We start from the raw sequence: 16,862 nt of genomic DNA, 5'->3' as shown, positions 1-16,862 counted from the left end.
TGAATTGGAAGGTACACTCTTCAAGTTTGATTATTGAAACAAAATAATCAGGCAGTGGTTTGACTAATGATGTCATAAAAGATTGGCTCTATGAAGGGCCTCTCACCATTAGCAGAAATATACGTTCCCATGAAAATTACACAACCCAGGCTGATTCACTGATACTACAGTGCATGTAACACATCCTAAATATGATCAATAATACTGGAAAATAATGTATCATTCATGTGTTGGGTATAAGAACAATAATCAGCTTACCAGAGCTCATTGTCACAGATGTACTTGTCTGCTGTACTGTCCCGGCTTGTCGGTTTCTGTTTAAACAAGAAATAAAGGAGTAGCATAAAATGTCTTTTTGATAAGTGGCACAACAATTTATGTAGAAAAAAGTCAACTTCGAAATAATGCATCAAAAAGTGCAAGGACAACACTGTGCAAATACATCGAAACCCGCTTTCAAAAAGTCCAAAAACAGAGCTGATCATGCAGTGTCCTTTACATGTGTTTACTGATACCCACACTACCAAAGCAAGGAGGTTCCTAATGATCACAGTGGAGTGTGTCTTCGACCATTGGCTGTTCCTCAAGACTGGTATTTCCATTCCACTGATAAAGCGAAGACTTTGCAATTAAATTGAAAATACCATGATATACGTTTTTCATGATAAATCATTTTATGCCATATCAGTAAGCTGTATATCTTTGACCCTCCATCATTTCCAAGGGAAATAAATACTGCAGAGCGGAATTGTGATTTGTCAGCCATGACCATAACATTACAGTATCTAAATGACTTTCAGACATGAGTAACCACGTGCAGAAAGACATTTGGCTGCAGGTGATTAACGGGTGAGAAGAAGAGTGGTTATATATCAACTACTGGAGTTCAGTCGAAAGTCTAAGGTAAAAGCATTTAAATGGGACGTAGGGGGAAGAGAAGAGACAGGTCAAAGGACGTGAATGCTTAAAGGCATAAATATCGTTCACCGAGAATAAGAACAGATCATCTTCTCCCCGAGAGATGGGTGTTGTGCCTTTTCCTTGCTAAAAGGCTTGGCCTGTGCACAACTTCATTCGACTTCATTCTTACTCAAAGGGAAAGTGGTATAGCTTGAACATATAACATTTGCTTGGTTTCAGTAGGCTAATATTTACACGCATGGCTCTTTTTCCAAAGCGCATTTAATTTTCAAATATAAATGCAATTCCCAAAACCTGCAGTTACATCAACCAAGTGTAGAAGTAAATTATGTTTCAGATAATTTAATGATAGGACATTAAATGGCAAAATGTAAATTAGAGATTGTACAGCATGCCAGTTTAGGGGTGAGGTGTCTCCAGAATATCCAGTCTATTTTGTGGTCAAGAATCCTTCATCATTTCCATCACCTGCATTGTCCTTTGCCACAGTGCAATGTAGGCATCATTCAAAGGACAACTATGAGTTGTGTCTCTGAATAATGCATTTGCCTAGGTACTTGGCAGCGCAGTCTGTAGGTTTTTGTGTGGCTGAGAACACAAAATGTGGTTAGGTCCTCTACTTATTTCTTGCACTGTCCCAGAGGTGCCACAAATGGGTAGTTCTTGATGTGAGGGAAATCTATCATTACGTTTAGATATCAGTTGGGAAAAGGGAGGGCAACCACTGTTTTGATGTGTTATTATTGCTTCCAAATGAAAAAAGGCAGAAAATATGCCCAACCACAAATGCCCTGTAGCCCGGCATGAACTTCATTCTGAACACCTCTCGGGCCTCCCCTTGCCCCACATGCCTTCATTTCCAAATTCCACCAATCATCCACATCCGATTAGATAGCCCCAAATACAACCTAGTCACAGATGCCACCAATACCTGCATGCCCTTTTGCCATGAATGCTCCCAACCTCAAATACCTTGATCCCTGTATCCCTCTCACCGACATGCAACCACACACATGCATGCACCCCAATTATGAAATACCACAGCTTAAGAAGACACCTAAACCTTGCATGCTCCTTTCCTTGAATAATCCCAGTCTGTACATGCCCCCAGCCTCATATTCTTCCCAGAACGTCACAAATTGCGGACGCTACAACAGCAGTGGATTCCCCAATTCCCAGTTTCTGACTCTCTGTCAGCCCCTCCTTAAAATTCATGATTCTCAATGATGTGTGACGAAACAGATGTGCAACCCTCCGGGGCAGCTATTCAGTACCCCAGCATCACATACTTGACAGCACTTCATACCTCCTCAATCCTTGCTCCAGACCTCTTAGATCCCATGGCACACTAGTAGATGTGGGAGTCTGGGACCCAAGGTTTTTCACACCCCTCACTAGAGACCAATGCATAACATAGGAAAAAACAGTAAAATGCACGAGGTGGAAAAGCATTGTATGATCAATGTGTGCTTGATTTTGCTTGCTTTGATCCTATTATTGCCATAATCTCATTTGAACAACATGTGCAGTGCACTGTACATATGTTATTCAATGGCGTTAATATTCCAATGACTTCAATTAAAATGTAGACAGGGAAACACTACTAAGGGCGTGATTCACAGAGCGTTTTTCAATGGGATTGTGCCATTACAATAGGCTTCTGTGAATCAAAACCTATATATATATCTTTTAAAATACTTGCACGGAGACCCCGAGGTAACCCAAATAACCCTAGGAATTCGACTTTCATGTCTTTGCAAGATTCGACAAGAGCAAAACTGTAGGGTCTTGTAGGGGTCCTATGTAGGGTGCCATGATATGCTCTGCTAACTTCATATGGTCGGTGTTCAGCTATATTGCAAGCATTGGCTTCACATGATCAGATGCTTGCACTATTGCCAAGTACTCCCAATGCTTATATCACCTTTGGGGTCCTTCGAGCCTCTGACTAGCATAATTTGCAATATTGCACACATAAATGTTCTGTGTAAAGCTTTTGGATGGAAGGTAAATATAAAGAACTTGGTTTTACTGCTAGTTTTCAAGTAATCCATCATTTTCGCCATTCTCCTGTTAACATGATTTTCTTCGTTTTCTGCTGCTTCTGAAAACATTTACTGGAAACAAGACAAAACAGAAGTGGCCCCATGACTCCTCACATGATGATATTAAAATATTCCCCCTTCCAGAAATGTCCAACGTTAGTTTGCGAAGGTCTAAATCAAACAATTCAAAGGTAAATGCGTGGGAATGTTATTCTGCAAGCCGTCTGGTCTTTAAAGAAGCCCTCTCTGAGGGGCCCTTCTGACATAGGTCCTGTGGATATTTTACGTGAATAAAATATCAAGAACTCAATGTATACATCTATGTTAATACTGCCATGCAAATAATCCCTTGTGCCAGTGTGTGAACAACCTGTACACTTCGAAAACCATGTGCGGCTGCCAGCCAGTTCAAGTGTGCTGTTGAAAAGCAGAAACACTGAAGATGTGAATGGCAGACATGGTTATATTATAAACCCGTAACTGTGATATATCCAGTGTGAATTAGTTAGCATCGCTGTCTATGAAACAAACTGGCCAATGAAAGAACTAATATATTTATCACGAAGCTTGAAGCCCAGATGTTTTTCCAAGCTATGAATCCGAAGCAGTTTGCAGGATGTTTAACTGTTTATAAATTGGGAAAACCATTGCGCTTTTCTCAGACAGCAAACTTTTGTAGTCATTCAAAATAACGGGTTTGCCCCACAATGAGTTGCAGGCATATTGCAGAAAATACCTGACACTCCATTTTAAAACATTGCAAGAATTATGAAGTTGCACAAGAGTGAGAAAACGCTGGTTCAGTCTGAGATTGATGAGTCCTTTTATTATTCCATAGGGACGCTAATGTTCTATGAACTTCTAGCAGAGTACAACTTGAGAATATGAACTTGCAATGGCAACAGAAATAACCCCATCTAATCCACTTCCTTTCCCAGGCTTAGAGATATGAGGAGTCGGGTTGACGTGACCAGTAAACAAACACAATTTCAATTTTGTTAGCCTATCCTAAGAAATACAGTGAATTGCAGGACTCAATGGCCCCTGAAATTCAATCGTGTTTATACTTTTCAGCATCAAATGATTTGAGTACTCTAAATTTCATCAAAGAGATTAATATATTCTGACCTGCTAGCCTCAGTCTTCATTTTAACCACATGTGGAACTAATATACTGCCCCTTTGATGACACTCCAGGAAGCCATTGAAATAGGTGATTAATATCTTATTGGCCAGTGAAAGTTTAGCGGAACCTCAGTGTTCTCTCAACTGTTTCCATGGCGGCGAGGCACATTCTATTCTTAGACCCAAACAGGGTAACCATACATGTTACAGAACTGGATTTTTCTAAAAGGTGCTGAGCGAGAGCATCTGCTAACTCCCTAGAATACAGGGGAAGACCCCATTTATGAATATTAAAACACCTCCTGTGTGAACGTTCATGTTTATAGCCAATGCAATGCGCAGGGTGTACCAAGTAATATTCCCAAAAGTATAGTGGCCATATGTATTCTAAACAAATCAAAATATTACTTTTTATATATATATATCACTAATGCAACTATTTCACTTCAATGACATTGTTTTAGGGTGGGCTTAGAGATCTACGTAAACCATAACACAATGGAAACACGAGACCAGAATACAGGGAACCACAAAGCAGTTTAAAAAGAGCAGGAAGAGGGATAGTACGCAAAAAGCAGATCCAGAGCCCAGCAGCTGGAAAAGTACTTAAAGGTTTTCACAGGCCCAGTCCTTTTCACAGCCTAGTTGATCCATGGTCCTGTTTAGATGAAGTCATATTATTCAGTGGGGGAAGAGTCCAGAAGTAGATGATTCCACCCCAGTCAAGTCAGCTGGTACCAGGCTGAAATCCCTTGACCTATTTGAAGCAGGAGACACTAGGCTTTATCACAGAGAAGTGGACAGCAGGAAAACAGGGAAGGGGGAGAAGGCTTGCCCAGAGGTATCCCAGCCCTGCTGCAACCATTTCCAATGCAGGTAAACTGATTATCCAGGGTAGTCCACCCAGACTAGTAACATTGACTGCAAAGAGTAAATGATTCTGGAGGGTGACTGAATTAATACATTTCACCGGATTATAATGAGGAATGGCTGCATACACTAAATGGTTCCCTGCCGGCTGGATCCCTGTGAATGCAAATTGAGGTCTGGTTTATAATGCTCTTGCAAACTGTGTAGAGTGTAACTGTAAAATAATTGCTCACTAGGGTTGATATAGTACAACAGTAAATGTGTCTAGTAAAGGCTTCGTAAGTATAAAAGGTAAGGCATTCTATTAGGTTTTCCAACCATGGGGTTTGAAGGAAATGCAATATACACGAGGGTAGTGTGCTTTGGGTCTAAAAAAAATACACTTAGGCATTATTTGTTGCATATATTTTGCATTATGATATTTTCGGGTACACATGATTTAAATGACTTGCCTATGTTAAATTGATCATTGTGTTAACCAATACTGCATATGTGCCATTAGTGATTTGAATGCCTTCCGGAATCATGCATCATTTTTGAATTAATAAAGATGTTAGACCAAAGCATTATTCAGAATGTCTATTCTTTCCAACATGAGAGAACACATTACAATCAACATCGAATGTGTTGTTTTTACTTTAAATACATGCTCAGTGCCTGTTTGCTCAATCCATCTAGCAAGATTTAAACATACAAGCAGCATTTCACTGGATTGTATCATGATATAAGTCTTTGTTTTTTTAACCAATACAGTTATTATCTAGCTTTGTGTTGTAGACCCTTTACATATGATAGGATTTCTAAAACAAAAATTCAAACGTTATTGAAAAGCTGTTTGTACTATGTCTCAAAGTGTGGGGTGACCTTATTGCGTTCTGGGACGCTTAGGCTGGGGTAGATATGATTCATTATTGAGGTTTGAGTGTGTGATTCTTGATTTCGTGTTTTTGTTATATTAGCTTGAAAGGTGACAACCAATTTAGTATCCAACACACCTAGGCATACGTCCATTGATCAGGAACCATTACCTTCACTTTGCCTCATGTACACTTAGTCCTTTCTCTCCATACTTCATTACTGGTTGGGAATGGTGATACAATGCTGTCCATTTCTTGGTGCCTCGCTCCCCTTCTGTGCATCTCCACAGGAGCTGAGGTGCTACATACCCCACAGATCTCCTCCCAGTCCTGTCCTGACATGTTATTTTCAACATGCAAGGTAGTTCCACAGCTTTGACGAGTGCAGATGGTCAGAAGGGAATTGCGAATGAGGGCATGGAAGGACCAGGGATACCAAAATCATAATGAAGGCAATTTTTCCATACTCAGTTATCCAGCTCTCCTTCCTTCTCAACAAGTTGGGGCTATGACTGCACAGACTAAGCCTCCTGGCCAAAAACATCATCTCTGATGGAGGAAGGATACAGTGAATCATGTTTACAGAAAGCATGTGGTGTGGCTCAAATACTACCATGCAGATGTATGCAATGGCTACATGTCTTTGAAAGAACACTGATGAGCATGATGTTGCTGTGGACCAGAAATGCTTCTGCATTCATAATTTATAGAAATGCAAGAGACAATCCAGCTGACAATAACAGCATGTTTTTATTGTGTTGGCAGGGATATACTTGCCCATATGTAACAACATGATGACCAGATTTCCAGAAGGATCTTGACCTATCTAGAATTTCAAGTGTAGGGGCACATCTACATTATAAAAATATTTCCAAATATAGATTTGGTTTGGATAAAAAAAGGAAAACAGGCAAGAGTCAAATACAATTCAATCATTACTTCCAGAATGAAGCAAACTGCTCTGAGAACTGTCTTGAAAAATATCATAAAGATCTTCCAAAATCAATGCCTGAAGCTCACCAATACTTCTTACTAACAAGATAGCACACAGCGACGCCCCATTCAAGTTAGAAGATCAGTATTTCAAGAAGTAAGATGTCCACAGAATTTATGCAGTTTATGCACAATAGATTCACGAATCAAATTTAGTCCAATTAGCACCCAGCCAATCAGGATGCTCGGAAGTGGGACTTTACCTCATGGTAAAGCCTGTGTTGCACTCCTCCTCAGAAGAGGAAGGCTGCCATCTTCTCTGCTGGGCAGCAGATAAGTAATCCTACACCCCTTCTCTTCATCCAATTTGCACCTCACTCAGCTCCCCTAACCTCCTCCTCCCACTCGCCCACTTACCTGCAGCTTCCTCGTTTATCGCCAGCGCCTCGAACACTCAGTGTTCTGGTGCTTCTCTACTTGCCAATGGTCGTGATAGAAGGGGAAAAGTAACTATGTATGGTTCCCTTCTCCCTTGTCTGGGACTGCCCTCTTGTTTTGTAGTTTTTTTAAGTTGGGAAACAGAAGCTATTCCATTTCCCAGCTTAGAAAACACAATTTTCCCTCTCTTCTATCTCTCTCTCTCTACTTGTGGTGTTCCACAGGGGTATAACCTCTCTCCCTGGCTCTTCATCCACTATCTGGCACCTCTTGCCCACGGCATCACTACTTTCTGCTCCAATTCTCAATGTTACACTCTGCTCTCTTTCAGGCTCCCCTCAGACACCTCTGCTTCTTCTCTCATGCCAGACTGCATGGCCACAATTCGGGAATGGTGTGGCGCCAAAGATCTCTGCCTTAATGCCAGTAAGTAATACTTGGCCCAAAAGCCTGGAATGCCTTACCACTCACACCCAGAAAGGAAAATTCCCTCATGGCATTCAGAAAGGCTCTAAAAACCAAGTTGTTCAACTAAATTGTACGTCAATGTTGCTCAACTAGAATGTACTTGAATGCTGTTCCCCTGTAACCATGGAACATCCCTAATGCATCATTGTTATGTAACCTCCTCATCCATGTTTGATGAGGCTGTCCTAAGCTGCACCCAAGTGAATATACTATAACAGCGCCACGATGCCCCAGGGCCACTGTACGCTTTATAAATTCGAATACATAAATCCTCCTCATTGGGACACCCGCTCCCTCCTTTCCTCTCTCTCTCTCTCTCTGGCTGCCCACTTTGGGCCATCTTCCTGCTCCTTCCTTTCAGGTTAAGAACCTTGGTGTCATCTTTGACTCCACCCTCTCCTTCTCTCCTCACATCTCTGATGTCTCTAAGAAGTCAAACTATCAGCTGCACCTCCTCAGACGTCTTCTTCCTTTTCTCACTTTCCCCCAGAAGCTCACTGTCTCCAGAGCCCTGGTTCTCTCTAGGTTGGACTACTCCAACAGCCTCTTTCTAAATCTACCTGCCTCTACTCTTCGCCCTCTGCAACTAATCCAGAACAGGACTGCAAGACTTGTCCCTGGCCTCGAGTCCAGGGATCGTATCTATCCAGCCTTGAAATCTCTCCACTGGCTGCCGGTGGCTGCAAGGATCAAGTTCAAGACTCTCTGCATTGTCCACAAGGCTTTCTGGGGTCGGGAGCACACTACAGCCAACTCTCTCTTGCTAGGCACTTTCCTTCTCAAGCCCCTTGCTCATCCACCTCCAACTCCCTGAGGGTTAGATGCTTCTCCAGGCAGAGAGTGGCCGGTATATCTCGCCCCTCGGCTGGTGCCTCCCTCTGGTACAGCTTCCCTGCCTCTAACAGACTAGAGCTGAACCACCTAAGGTTCCTGAGGAAACTCAAGACCTTCCTTTTCACTTCCATTTTCTCTCTCTCTCTCCCCTGCTTATGACCCGTCTGCTGCACTAACTGGTTAACTGGCCACCCTCTGTCATGACCACTGCTTTCAAGGAGTCAGGACCTACCCAACACCCTTGGAAACAGGCTCATAACATGCCTTATCGGCACCAGCAAGTCCCAATAGGGACCTTTTGGACCTTGTCCTGGCACCGGTGGTGCCAGGCTCATACTAAGGACCCGTCCCGGCACAGGAAGCGCCGGGCTCATATGAAGTGTAAAAGTGCTTGGGTGAACCTACCTGAAGCAGACCATGCTGCTTACTTACCAGCCAGATGATGCTTTACTCTCTTCTAACAGGAACTACTTTTCTTTCTGGGTGGGGCAGGCACCACTCCCTGGATCACTGATGCTGGAACTCTTCTGGAAGCAGGAACTCTTTTACCTGGGCGCGGCTGCTGTGGAAGAAGACACCTAAGTACTCCTATGGGCTATTTAAACCACACCCGATTGGTACCACATGCTTCGCGTTATTCTGCATCTGCAGCAGGACGCTCACCGTGTCAGCTCCAGCGAATCTTCAGCTCCGGATCCTGTAGTTACGAAAATTACCTGCTGGGAACCAATCTTCAATCTTCAGCAGCTCCTGCAAAACAAAAGGCACAGGTTAGACAAAGGCAAAGTTAGCGCTTCAACTCACCCGAGCCATCGGCAGCATCCAAGTCGTTTTCTTTTCTGCATTCCGCGTCCGGCATCAGGCCTGCAAAGACAAAGAACATTGGTTAGTAACGTTCAGTTACAATACTGCTTACCTGTGTTGCGCTTGCTCCAACTTTGTTCGCGCTGCATTCCGGCACCTGTAAAAACAAAAGGGGACATTAAGGTGCATTCTACGGCCCTAAAGCAGTCTTCCTACTTACGTGCCTTCGAATTCACCATCTTCTTGTTACGCTCTCTGCCACGAATCTGGGAGAGCATCTTCTTTGGCATCGACAGCATCCTAAAAGCAAAAGACATAGACATAAGGAAAAAGACATTTAAAGAGAGCAATCCAAAGAGAACTTTAATACTTACAAGTCACGCTCGTGCAGCAAAACGGCGGCATCGCTCTCACCTACCCTCTGCAATCAAGAGGCGGAACGCACATCCAGTGAAGTAACTGGACCCAGCGCCCCTGCACAAGACGCAGGATGGAGAGCTCAGCATTCACTTACTTAAGGTGAGCACAACAATCATCTGAGTACCACGGGGAGAAAGGGAGAGAGGGGCTAGGAACTTCTCCCATCCTTCCAGCCACTAATACCTTGATTTTCCACTTGCAGACACCTCACTCTGCAGGTCAAGCTTTCGGTGAGTAAGGGGCCAAATCCGGGAGCCAAACGAACCCTACGCCTAACTTTGAAGACGTTTGCAGCGCCCAGCCCAAGACCAGCGCCTCCGAGGGAACCAGGTGAGCGTTACAGAACGCGAAGCCTCCCAAACATTTCCCGCCCAGGCGCAATGGAGACTTCAGACACAGACCAATTGGCCCAGTTGATCGGGGAGTTGAGAGCAGAAGTACACGCAGCACGCCAGGAAACAAATGCCCTAAGGAGAGAGCTAGTGGTTTCTAAGGAGCGAACAGACGACTTGGCTAGACAATTGTTACAAGCCCAAGCGGGACAGACTCCTCTGCCTACCCCTGGTGGAAGCCATGCCCCAACGGCTTCCTCTAATCCGGTGCAAATTAATCTACCAGGAAATGTACCTTTGGCTCCGCCCGAACGGTTTTCAGGTGATCCGAAAAGGTTTGCTGTGTTCATCAATCAGTGTCGTTTGCACTTTATGTGTAGACCTGCCGCTTTTCCAACAGACCAGGCTAAGGTAGCCTTTGTGCTCTCATATCTTAGTGGCAGCGCCGCAGATTGGTCTATTCCTTTAGTGACTCAGGATAACCCTATCCTTTATAATTTCCAGGACTTCCAAGCTAGTATGGAAAGATTGTTCGCAAGGCATTCTCAGGGACAGGCTCTGGACAATGAACTTCTTTCACTACGACAGGGCAATCAAGATCTTCTGGCCTACATTGCATCATTTAACAGACTAGTGGTTGAAACCGGATGGCCTGAGGATAAGAGAATCACCCTTTTCTATAGAGGCCTTCGTGGAGAACTTAAAGACGTTCTGGCCCAGGTGGTGAATCCACCACAAGACTGTTCCGAATACATTGATCTGGTGGTGTAATTAGATCATAGAATACAAAATCGAAAAGCCGATCGTTCCAGGTTTGAAAATCGAGTTTTTTCAAGACCACAGAGCTCCGTTAAAGGAAATGATACCGTGGAACCCATGCAGATTGGGGTGGTGAAAGGACCTCTAACCCAAAAGGAAAGAGAAAGGAGAAGACAACTACAATTGTGCCTCTATTGCGGGAACTCAGGGCACTTCCTCCAAGATTGCCCAGTGAAACCAAAGAAGAAGACAGTAGGAGCTTCCGATAAGGGTGCCAAAGGTTCAGAGTCGGAAAACGACCTCGCCCGACAAGTGTAGAGGTCCGCTTGCCGAGCGTAAAAACCAGTTCTTTGACCTCGCATTTTACCATGCCCATGGTCCTCGTGAGTCCGGAACAACCCAATCGTATGCATGCCATTAAAGCATACATTGATAGTGGCGCAATCGGCAATTACGTAGACTGTGAATTGGCCGCCAGGATGAATCTGTCTCTTTGTCCTAAGTCGGTGAAAGACGTCATCACCACCGTGGATGGTACGGAAATAGCTTCCGGACCAGTTACTCACACCACCATGGAAGTGACGTTGGTAAGCCAAGATGGACATCAAGAGAAAATCGTGTTTGACGTGATCAAGGCTCCACAGTTTCAAGTTATCCTGGGAATCCCTTGGCTGGAAAAACACAATCCTCAAATTGATTGGCGAGCAAAGACAATCCGGTTTCCGGAATGCGCACCTACCTGCTATCCGCAGCCCCCCACGAAACTAGCTGCAACTGCTTCTGAGAGTCCTCACCTGCCTCCTGAATACCGGGAATTTCAGGATGTCTTTCGAAAAGATCAAGCTAATTCACTGCCTCCTCACAGATCATACGACTGCCAAATAGACTTGGTTCCAGGATCCACTCCTCCATGCAGTCGAATTTATGCCCTCACAGAACCTGAAAATCTTCACCTAAGGCAGTATTTGGATCAGTACCTGGCTAATGGATTTATCCGTCCCTCGAAGTCCCCAGCCTCTTCAGCTTTGTTCTTCGTGCCAAAAAAAGAGGGAGACCTAAGAACATGCATAGATTACCGTGCCCTGAACCAGATTACGATTAAGAACAGATATCCATTACCATTGATCCCTGAACTTCTTGACCAAGTTAAAAGTGCCTGTATCTACACAAAGCTGGACCTCAGAGGAGCTTACCATTTAGTACGAATAAAAGAGGGCGATGAATGGAAGACGGCCTTTCGTGCTAAATATGGACTGTTCGAGTATCAAGTAATGCCCTTTGGGCTTTGCAACGCTCCGGCAGCCTTTCAGTATTTTATGAATGACGTCCTCAGAGAGCTCATTGATGTATGTGTAGTTGTCTATATTGATGACATTCTGGTCTACTCGTCCTCTGAGGCGGAACATCGAAAACATGTCACCGCAGTACTGGAGCGGCTCCGAAAACACAGACTCTTTGCAAAATTGGAAAAATGCGTTTTTCACGTCACGGAGGTCGAATTTTTGGGATTCATTTTGTCACCAAATGGAGTCCACATGGACTCAAGAAAAGTGGACGCTATCATTAAGTGGCCCTCACCAACGTCAGTGAAAGGAGTTCAAAGCATGTTGGGCTTTGCTAACATTTATCGAAGATTTATCCCAGATTTTTCTCGAGTTGTCCAACCCATTACAGCCCTCCTCAGAAAGAATAAACGTTTCGAGTGGTCTACAGAGGCTGAACAAGCCTTTCTGGAACTAAAAACAAAATTCACCTCGGCTCCAGTTCTAAAACATCCTCGCCCGGAACTTCCCTATATCGTAGAGACTGATGCTTCCAGTCTCGCAATGGGAGCAGTGCTTTCGCAAAGAGACCCGGAAACAAATCAGTTACACCCAGTGGCATTTTGGTCCCGCAAATTTTCAGCTCCTGAAATCAACTATACCATTACAGATAAGGAACTTTTGGCGATTAAGTCCGCCTTTAAAGCTTGGCGGCATTATCTCTTGGGAGCCCGACACACAGTCACCGTCATCACGGATCATCGTAATTTACAGTACCTTAAATCAGCCAAAGCTCAATCCTCTAGACAACTTCGCTGGGCATTGTTTTTCGCCGAATTCGACTTTGTGATAACTTACCGACCAGGCAACAAGAATGGTAAAGCAGACGCTCTCTCCCGAATTGGAGTAGATGAACTCACGACCAATCTTGAACCCGTACCTATAATTCCGGAACAGAGAATCCTGGGTTTAATAGATGCACAATCCATTGAAGACATTGAAACTAAAGTTAAAGATCTTCTGACTCCAGCAGAAGTGCAAGACTGGCAGCTCAAGGGAAATGATTTCACGATGGATAAGAACCTATTATACTTTCGAGGAAGATTATATCTACCATGTACCGATTTACAAAGACAGGTGATCTCTTGTTACCATGACTCCTTAATGGAAGGACATCCCGGCATTACCAAAACGTTGGAAAAGATAAAGAGACATTTTTGGTGGCCATCTTGGAGAAAGGACATTAAGGACTTCATTAATTCTTGTGGCGTGTGCGCTCAAAGCAAAAGCCAGAAGGAGAAACCAGCAGGCCTCCTACATCCAATAGACATTCCTCCACATCCATGGCATACTCTCTCCATGGACTTCATCACGGATTTACCACCATGCTCCGGATTTAATACAATCTTAGTGATTGTGGACCTATTCTCGAAAATGGCTCATTTCATCCCATTGAAAGGGTTACCTACGGCTCCAATTTTGGCCCGAGAATTCCTCGAAAACATCGTTCGGTTGCACGGCTTTCCTTCAATTTTAATCTCAGATAGAGGGAGTCAATTTATTTCTCACTTCTGGCGGAGTTGTTGTCGTCTAGCCCAAATTGACATAAGGCTTTCGACCAGCCACCATCCCCAGACCGACGGGCAGACCGAGAGGACCAATCAAACCTTGGAACAGTATCTACGCTGCATGTTACAACAATCAGAGGGCACTTGGAGAGACATTCTCTGGATTGCGGAGTACGCTTATAATAATTCAGTCCACGCCGGAACAGGAAAAACTCTGTTTTTTCTTTCATATGGAATCCACCCTCGCACCTCAAATCTTGACCCACCTCAGACTCTTGGAACACCCGCTGTAGATCATCTGCATTCGACAATCACTCAAGCCTTTAAGGAGGCCACATCTCACCTTAAGCAGGCCAAGGAACAATATAAAAAGAGTGCGGATCTACATCGAAAGGAAGCTCCTCAATATCTTGTGGGAGATCAGGTCTCGCTATCCACCAAACATTTACCCCTAAAAGGACCGCGTACTTTCAATCCACGATACCTGGGGCCTTACCCAATCACTGCCATAATCAATCCAGTGGCGGTAAAATTGGGCCTACCTGCTCATATGAAAATACATCCAGTTTTCCACGTTTCACTACTGAAACCCATGGAACCTGGAACCCGTTTGACAAAATCTCCAGACCCTATTCTCGTGGACGGAGAACTAGAATTCGAAATACAAGACATATTAGACTCCAAGATTTCCAAATCTAAATTATACTATCTGATTGACTGGAAAGGTTATGGCCCCCAGGAACGATCTTGGGAACCGTCGGAACATGTTCATGCACCCCGTCTGGTTAAGAAATTTCATCGAACTTTTCCTGATAAACCAAGACCCCCGGAGGGAACAAATTTGGGAGGGGCCTTGAGGGGGGGTGCTGTCATGACCACTGCTTTCAAGGAGTCAGGACCTACCCAACACCCTTGGAAACAGGCTCATAACATGCCTTATCGGCACCAGCAAGTCCCAATAGGGACCTTTTGGACCTTGTCCTGGCACCGGTGGTGCCAGGCTCATACTAAGGACTAGTCCCGGCACAGGAAGCGCCGGGCTCATATGAAGTGTAAAAGTGCTTGGGTGAACCTACCTGAAGCAGACCATGCTGCTTACTTACCAGCCAGATGATGCTTTACTCTCTTCTAACAGGAACTACTTTTCTTTCTGGGTGGGGCAGGCACCACTCCCTGGATCACTGATGCTGGAACTCTTCTGGAAGCAGGAACTCTTTTACCTGGGCGCGGCTGCTGTGGAAGAAGACACCTAAGTACTCCTATGGGCTATTTAAACCACACCCGATTGGTACCACATGCTTCGCGTTATTCTGCATCTGCAGCAGGACGCTCACCGTGTCAGCTCCAGCAAATCTTCAGCTCCGGATCCTGTAGTTACGAAAATTACCTGCTGGGAACCAATCTTCAATCTTCAGCAGCTCCTGCAAAACAAAAGGCACAGGTTAGACAAAGGCAAAGTTAGCGCTTCAACTCACCCGAGCCATCGGCAGCATCCAAGTCGTTTTCTTTTCTGCATTCCGCGTCCGGCATCGGGCCTGCAAAGACAAAGAACATTGGTTAGTAACGTTCAGTTACAATACTGCTTACCTGTGTTGCGCTTGCTCCAACTTTGTTCGCGCTGCATTCCGGCACCTGTAAAAACAAAAGGGGACATTAAGGTGCATTCTACGGCCCTAAAGCAGTCTTCCTACTTACGTGCCTTCGAATTCACCATCTTCTTGTTACGCTCTCTGCCACGAATCTGGGAGAGCATCTTCTTTGGCATCGACAGCATCCTAAAAGCAAAAGACATAGACATAAGGAAAAAGACATTTAAAGAGAGCAATCCAAAGAGAACTTTAATACTTACAAGTCACGCTCGTGCAGCAAAACGGCGGCATCGCTCTCACCTACCCTCTGCAATCAAGAGGCGGAACGCACATCCAGTGAAGTAACTGGACCCAGCGCCCCTGCACAAGACGCAGGATGGAGAGCTCAGCATTCACTTACTTAAGGTGAGCACAACAATCATCTGAGCACCACGGGGAGAAAGGGAGAGAGGGGCTAGGAACTTCTCCCATCCTTCCAGCCACTAATACCTTGATTTTCCACTTGCAGACACCTCACTCTGCAGGTCAAGCTTTCGGTGAGTAAGGGGCCAAATCCGGGAGCCAAACGAACCCTACGCCTAACTTTGAAGACGTTTGCAGCGCCCAGCCCAAGACCAGCGCCTCCGAGGGAACCAGGTGAGCGTTACACCCTCTGAGCCTTAATGAGCACCGGGATCCTACACGACCAGTAGCCCCTTGCACTACTCCTGGGCTACCGTGCACTTAGGGACTGTATCTGCAACTGTACAGTCCCCTGTCTCCTAGCACTTACTCAGAGTCGCCACCCCAGCGACATTTAGCTGAGCTTTGCCTATTGCACTCTCCCCCCTCGATCCCCTGCCACTTTTCCTCTTCCCTCTCCCTTGCACTTGCACGATCTGAATGACACAAGGCCTAGTAATATCGTTTGTTCTGTCCTCCCTTTGTCTCCCTTTCCTTGTCTTGTCATGCCTAGAAACACTTGCGTACAGGCGCGTTATAAATGACTTATCATATCATATCCTATGTGGCAAACAATAAAAACCTATTGGGTGGAGGGATTGGGTAAGGGAACATATATATCTATAGTTCATATACGGGTTAGCATCATCATTGGCTGCTTAGGCATGCCTTAAACACCCTCTAAATATGTCAAATACAGATAATAGCATAATACCAGCAGCTGATAGGCTTCTGCAACAATGTGTTCACCATCACTTAGGCCCTCATGATTGGTTGGCACTCTCTTGCAACCTTGGACATTCGGCTTGTTAGCAGCATCTAAGCAATGAAACCCAGGTGTGGGGGAACGTCAGACAACTGCCTTTCTTAGCTATTTAGCCTCCCATCTCTCATCAATTGGGCCCTAAACCAAGACTTCTTCTTTGTAGTTGACCTTGCTGGCCATTCTATTCCTCTGAACTTTAAAGGGAGTGAAGGTACACTGCTTTTTCATTTAGAGCTTTATGAATAGGCCTTGTCTTCTGGTCTTATACCATGTGTGAAGAGAGCATGATTTTGTCCATTTTGCCCATCCATTTAGTGCTATTTTATTCAATTATATTGGGTCCTCTTGGCCTCTGGAGACTTGGTTGCTTATAGGTTTACTTCATTGCTTCAGTTACATCTTGATTCTTTGGGCATCCATACATCAGGTTT

The 16,862-nt window shown here is 44.6% G+C and overlaps 1 protein-coding gene across 15 annotated transcripts in view; it reads right to left on the bottom strand.

Annotated features, from left to right (window-relative positions):
• The window catches only part of SORBS1 (sorbin and SH3 domain containing 1), an 862,221-nt gene that overhangs the window by 753,630 nt on the left and 91,729 nt on the right, over positions 1–16,862 (bottom strand). For all 15 annotated transcript variants that reach the window (XM_069610575.1, XM_069610579.1, XM_069610580.1 and 12 more), the window contains exon 2: positions 259–314. In XM_069610575.1, coding sequence (XP_069466676.1) covers positions 259–314 — 56 coding nt within the window. The remainder of the gene's footprint in view (positions 1–258; positions 315–16,862) is intronic.

This window comes from Ambystoma mexicanum, chromosome 8 (assembly GCF_040938575.1).
Source record: "Ambystoma mexicanum isolate Mex_15411 chromosome 8, UKY_AmexF1_1, whole genome shotgun sequence".
Classification (NCBI taxonomy): Eukaryota; Metazoa; Chordata; class Amphibia; order Caudata; family Ambystomatidae; genus Ambystoma; species Ambystoma mexicanum.
This window is presented reverse-complemented; position numbering and strand designations above follow the sequence as displayed.